The sequence below is a fragment of the Piliocolobus tephrosceles genome, chromosome 9, assembly GCF_002776525.5.
Source record: "Piliocolobus tephrosceles isolate RC106 chromosome 9, ASM277652v3, whole genome shotgun sequence".
Classification (NCBI taxonomy): Eukaryota; Metazoa; Chordata; class Mammalia; order Primates; family Cercopithecidae; genus Piliocolobus; species Piliocolobus tephrosceles.
Window position 1 is genome coordinate 33,868,343 of NC_045442.1, and position 5,229 is coordinate 33,873,571.

At 46.6% G+C, this 5,229-nt stretch overlaps 1 protein-coding gene across 1 annotated transcript in view; it reads right to left on the minus strand.

Moving 5' to 3' along the window:
- The window catches only part of ABCC2 (ATP binding cassette subfamily C member 2), a 61,702-nt gene that overhangs the window by 21,083 nt on the left and 35,390 nt on the right, over positions 1-5,229 (minus strand). Inside the window, exons 17-19 of the mRNA XM_023206400.2 lie at positions 3,300-3,476; positions 1,578-1,745; positions 1,266-1,446 (exon numbers count right to left, since the gene is read on the minus strand). Of these exons, the coding sequence (XP_023062168.2) occupies positions 1,266-1,446; positions 1,578-1,745; positions 3,300-3,476 (526 nt within the window). The remainder of the gene's footprint in view (positions 1-1,265; positions 1,447-1,577; positions 1,746-3,299; positions 3,477-5,229) is intronic.

Sequence of the window (5,229 nt, forward strand, 5' to 3'; positions counted from 1 at the left end):
TCAAGTGATTCTTCTGCCTTGGCCTCCCAAAGTGCTGGGATTACAGGTGTGAGCCACCGCATCCAGCCCTGGCTTAGATTTTTCTTTCAAACTCTTGGGCTTCCCAGGGTGGTTGTTTTTTTTTTTTTTTTTTTTTTTTTTTGAGATGGAGTTTCACTCTTGTTGCCCAGGCTAGAGTGCAATGGAGGGATCTCAGCTCACCGCAATCTCTGCCTCCCAGGTTCAAGCAATTCTCCTGCCTCAGCCTCCCAAGCAGCTGGGATTACAGGCATGTGCCACCGTGCCTGGCTGATTTTGTGTTTTTAGTAGACACAGGGTTTCACCATGTTGGTCAGGCTGGTCTTGAACTCCTGACCTCAGGTGATCCACCTGCCTCAACCTCCCAAAGTGCTGGGATTACAAGCATGAGCCATCGAGCCTGGTCCTCCCAGGATGATTTTAAACCATTACTTGTCCTCACCTCATGGTCAGAACATGCTATCACTTGTAGGCTGTGTAGCTACTCCCTCATCTGACTGATTTCTGGAATGCTCCTACACCCTTCTGCCCTGGCTTTCTCAGACCTGAACTCCTGCTGGTGACCACCTGAGGGTGATAACCAGACCTATGCACAGGACTGCTGTTGGCAGGTCCTTGGGAAGGGTCACAGTAAACAGAGCTCCACTGCTGACTAGGGCTAACTGGTGAACCCAATGGTGGTGATATTAGAGGCTATTGCTATGGTATACTCTGAGACTATGCAACTGCCATAATTTTTTTTTTCTGGTTCAAATGCCCAGTGGTTTTGGTATATTAACCAAAATCCCTTTGTTAGGATTTATCAAGAATTTAGCAGTACACTAAGAGTGCCGGCCCAGGAAGCTGTTGAGGAAGTTGTTTTAATGGATTTGGGGTAGATGGGGTAACATGTGTGACTAGAGTCAATAGGAACATGGCATCCCTAAAAGAGGGACTGTTGTGCCACTAGTGTTTCTTCCACAAGGGTTACTCATTCAGACTTTCAGTTGTGCCCTTCTAAAGAGTGTCCTTTGATTGCATGTCAGACATCAGATGAGCAGGATAAGCCACCAGTTTGGCCCAGGCATAGAGTTTCAATTTCCATGTTTCCTCAAAGAGACTCAAAACCCAGAAAGCAGAGTTTTGTTCTCTGGGTAGTTCGCTTCCAAATCTAGTTCACTGGATACTGAACAGTTCAGGAAGTAGATACCGGTTTACCATTCCCTCCATGGCCCAAATTCTATCTTGTCCCAATCCTCCTTACATACCTGTGGCTTCCTCTTCAGGGCCCGTATGTCTTAGAAATGTCTTCAGATTCTTAGCAAACTCTCCTTTTTGGGCCAGGAGAGCACTGTAGGATCCTTTCTCTATAATTGTGCCATTCCCCAGAAGTACTATCTCATCCACTTGAGGAAGAAAGTGCATGCTATGTGTAACCAAGAGTCGAGTCTATAAAAATAATATGAAGTTGTGTTAATTACCATATGTCCACCATCTTCCCTGTCTTACTTGCCAGACATGTCCTCCCCTCTCCCTCCCACCCCACCTTTGTATCTTCATCATGTTCAATGATTTCTCACCTTGCCTTTCAACAGGCCATTGGGGCCCAAGACCTTATTAAAAATATGCTTTCCTACATGAGCATCCACAGCAGACAGAGGGTCATCTAGAAGATAGATGTCTAAATTCTGGTAGGTAGCTCTGGCCAGGCTGATCCGCTGCTTCTGACCCCCACTGAGATTTATACCCTGAAGAAGAAAATAATTTATATTAAGCACTACTCTCTAGACCCACCTTCACAGAATCTAATAGGGAGGGGTAAAAGGAAGAAATTTATCCCAATAAGATGTCAAGGGGTTAAAAATCTAACAAGTTCCTTTATACAAATAAAGAACTGATTCTGGCCGGGCGCGGTGGCTCAAGCCTGTAATCCCAGCACTTTGGGAGGCCGAGACGGGCGGATCACGAGGTCAGGAGATCGAGACCATCCTGGCTAACATGGTGAAACCCCGTCTCTACTAAAAAATACAAAAAACTAGCCGGGCGAGGTGGCGGGCACCTGTAGTCCCAGCTACTTGGGAGGCTGAGGCAGGAGAATGGCCTAGACCTGGGAGGCAGAGCTTGTAGTGAGCTGAGATCCAGCCACTGCACTCCAGCCTGGGCAACAGAGCGAGACTCTGTCTCAAAAAAAAAAAAAAAAAAAAAAGAACTGATTCAAATAAATAACTTTAGGCCCAACAATTAAAGATATGGCCAACTTATCACTTTTTATCAGATAATTTACTTATTTAATGGTTTTGTTGCTTGTCACCCCATGAGAATGTAGAACAGAGGTTTTTTCTGTTTTGTTCATGGATGTAACCCCAGCACTTAAAACAGTATTTGGCATATAGTAGGTTCTCAATAAGTCTATGCTAATTAATGAACAGAATTACTCTAGAGCTGTATCTTCACTAATCTTCTAACATCTTGAGATTTTTTGTTCTCAAAGATTGCTACATTTATTTCTAGTACTGGGGAGGGAGGATGAAAATATCCTAAATATGCAGGGTTTTTATTTAGAGATTTCAAAATAAATTATGCTAGATCTATATAATAAATACAATATAGTCATTAAAAATCTTTTTCTTTTTTTGAGATGGAGTCTTGCTCCATTGCCCAGGCTGGAGTGCAGTGGCACAATCTCAGCTCACTGCAACCTCTGCCTCCTTGGTTCAAGCAATCCTCCTGTTTCAGCCTCCCGACTAGCTGGGACTACAGGTGCCTGCTACCACGCAAGGCTAATTTTTGTATTTTTAGTAGAGATGGGGTTTCACCTTGTTGGTCAGGTTGGTCTCAAACTCCTGGCCTCAGGTGATCCACCCGCCTTGGCCTCCCAAAGTGCTGGGATTACAGGCATGAGCCACTGCGCCCAGCCCTAAAAATCTATTTTTAGGAAGGGCCTTTAATAACATCAGAAGATAATTCACAGTAAACGTCTAAGTGTTCAAAGCAGATTAGTAGAAGCTTCCTCTGGCTTTGCTGATACAGAAGTAGAATCAGGACACCTAGGCTCTGGTCCCACTTCTGCCCAACCTCCTGTGAGATCAACCTTGGGCCAGTCACTGTTAACTTCTTATGGCCTTTGCCTCATCATCTTTGATTTAAATTACGTAATTCCTGTATCTGCTTCCAAGCAGAAGGTTTTAAAATTCTGAGTTATTATGTGGAATATTGTGACCCCGTGTAGTTCTTCACCACCATCCTCACTTTTTCTCTTCAATATGCCTTCACCCTTGAAGATCCCTTGTTATCCCAAGTACCTTCTCTCCAATCTCAGCCAAATCTCCTCCAGGCAGCATTTCCAAGTCTGGGAGGAGAGCGCAGGCCTCCAGGACTTGCTGGTACCTCTTTTCATTCAACTCTGCTCCAAAAAGGATGTTGTCCTTTATGGTGCCATTCTGAATCCAGGACTGCTGTGGGATACAGGCAGTGGTGCCCTAGATGAAAAAGGATCAGACCATGTTACAGCCGCACCTCCAGAAATGCAGGGTTGAAGGACGAGGTGGCTGGAGAGGGGGAAGAAACACATGGAGCTTAAATTTGAAGAACTGTGCATCAGGATGACTGAGGATCTGGTATTTATTCATGTGCTTGTAGTTATTCCACTCTCAGGACTCAATATCCTCTTCACCATCAAAAGCCCCCCTTTTTTAGACTATGTTTTCCAGCCATGATCCTGAAAATTAGATGATAAATGTGTGTGTTGCTTCTAGAAAAGGGTTTTGGTCAAACCCAATTGAATTTACTAGGAGCAACAAAGGGCTAACACTGACAAGGGAATGGTATAGATCAGCGGTCCCCAACAGTTTTTGGCACCAGGGACCAGTTTTGTGGAAGACAATTTTTCCATGGTGGGAGATGGTTTCGGGATGAAACTGTTCCACCTCAGATCATCAGGCAGTAGATGCAGCCTAGATTCCTGGCATGTGCGGTTCACAAAAGAGTTCGTGGTCCTGTGAGAATTTAATGCTGCTGCTGATCTGACAGGAGGTGGAGCTCAGGTGGTACTGCTCGCTCACCGCTCACCTCCTGCTGTGTAGCCTGGTTCCCAACAGGCCATGGAGCAGTACCAGTCTGAGGCCCAGGGGTTGGGGACCCCTGGCATAGATGACATCTTAGGAAGCAAGCTTATATCCAAAGAGAGATGGAGTCTGGGCACGGTGGCTCACGCTTGTAATCCCTGCACTTTGGGAGGTCAAAGTGGGCGAATCACCTGAGGTCAGGAGTGACCAGCCTGGCCAACATGGTGAAACCCCATCTCTACTAAAAACACAAAAAGTAGCTGGATGTGGTGGCACGAGTCTGTAATCCCAGCTACTCGGGAAGCTGAAGCAGGAGAATCCCTTGAACCCAGGAGGCAGAGGCTGCAGTGAGCCGAGATTGGGCCACTGCACTCCAGCCTGGGATACAGAGTGAGGCTCCATCTCAAACAAACAAACAAAAAACAGGCATGGAGGCCGGGCGCGGTGGCTCACGCCTGTAATTCCAGCACTTTGGGAGGCTGAGGCAGGTGGATCACAAGGTCAGGAGTTCAAGACCAGCCTGGCCAAGATGGTGAAACCCTGTCTCTACTAAGAATACAAAAATTAGCCAGGTGTGGTGACATGTGCCTGTAATCCCAGCTACTCAGGAGGCTGAGGCAGAGAATTGCTTGAACCTAGGAGGCAGAGGTTGCAGTGAGCCGAGATCGTGCACCACTGCACTCCAGCCTGGGTGACAGACTGAGACTCCGTCTCAAAAAAAAAAAGAACAACCAGAAATGGAGACCAACAAATGCCTGTGTTTGAGGAAGAACCCAGTTATGAGTTAGCAAGAAAAAAAGCTTCCCCAAAGGAGTTAGAAGACAGACTTAAATATGTAGTCTGCTCTGCTATAGTGCATGTTTTTAAAATTGCAAATTAGTAGGCCAGGCGCGGTGGCTCAAGCCTGTAATCCCAGCACTTTGGGAGGCCGAGACGGGCGGATCACGAGGTCAGGAGATCGAGACCATCCTGGCTAACATGGTGAAACCCCGTCTCTACTAAAAAATACAAAAAACTAGCCGGGCGAGGTGGCGGGCACCTGTAGTCCCAGCTACTCAGGAGGCTGAGGCAGGAGAATGGCGTAAACCCGGAGGCAGAGCTTGCAGTGAGCTGAGATCGCACCACTGCACTCCAGCCTGGGCGACAGAGTGAGACTCTGTCTCAAAAA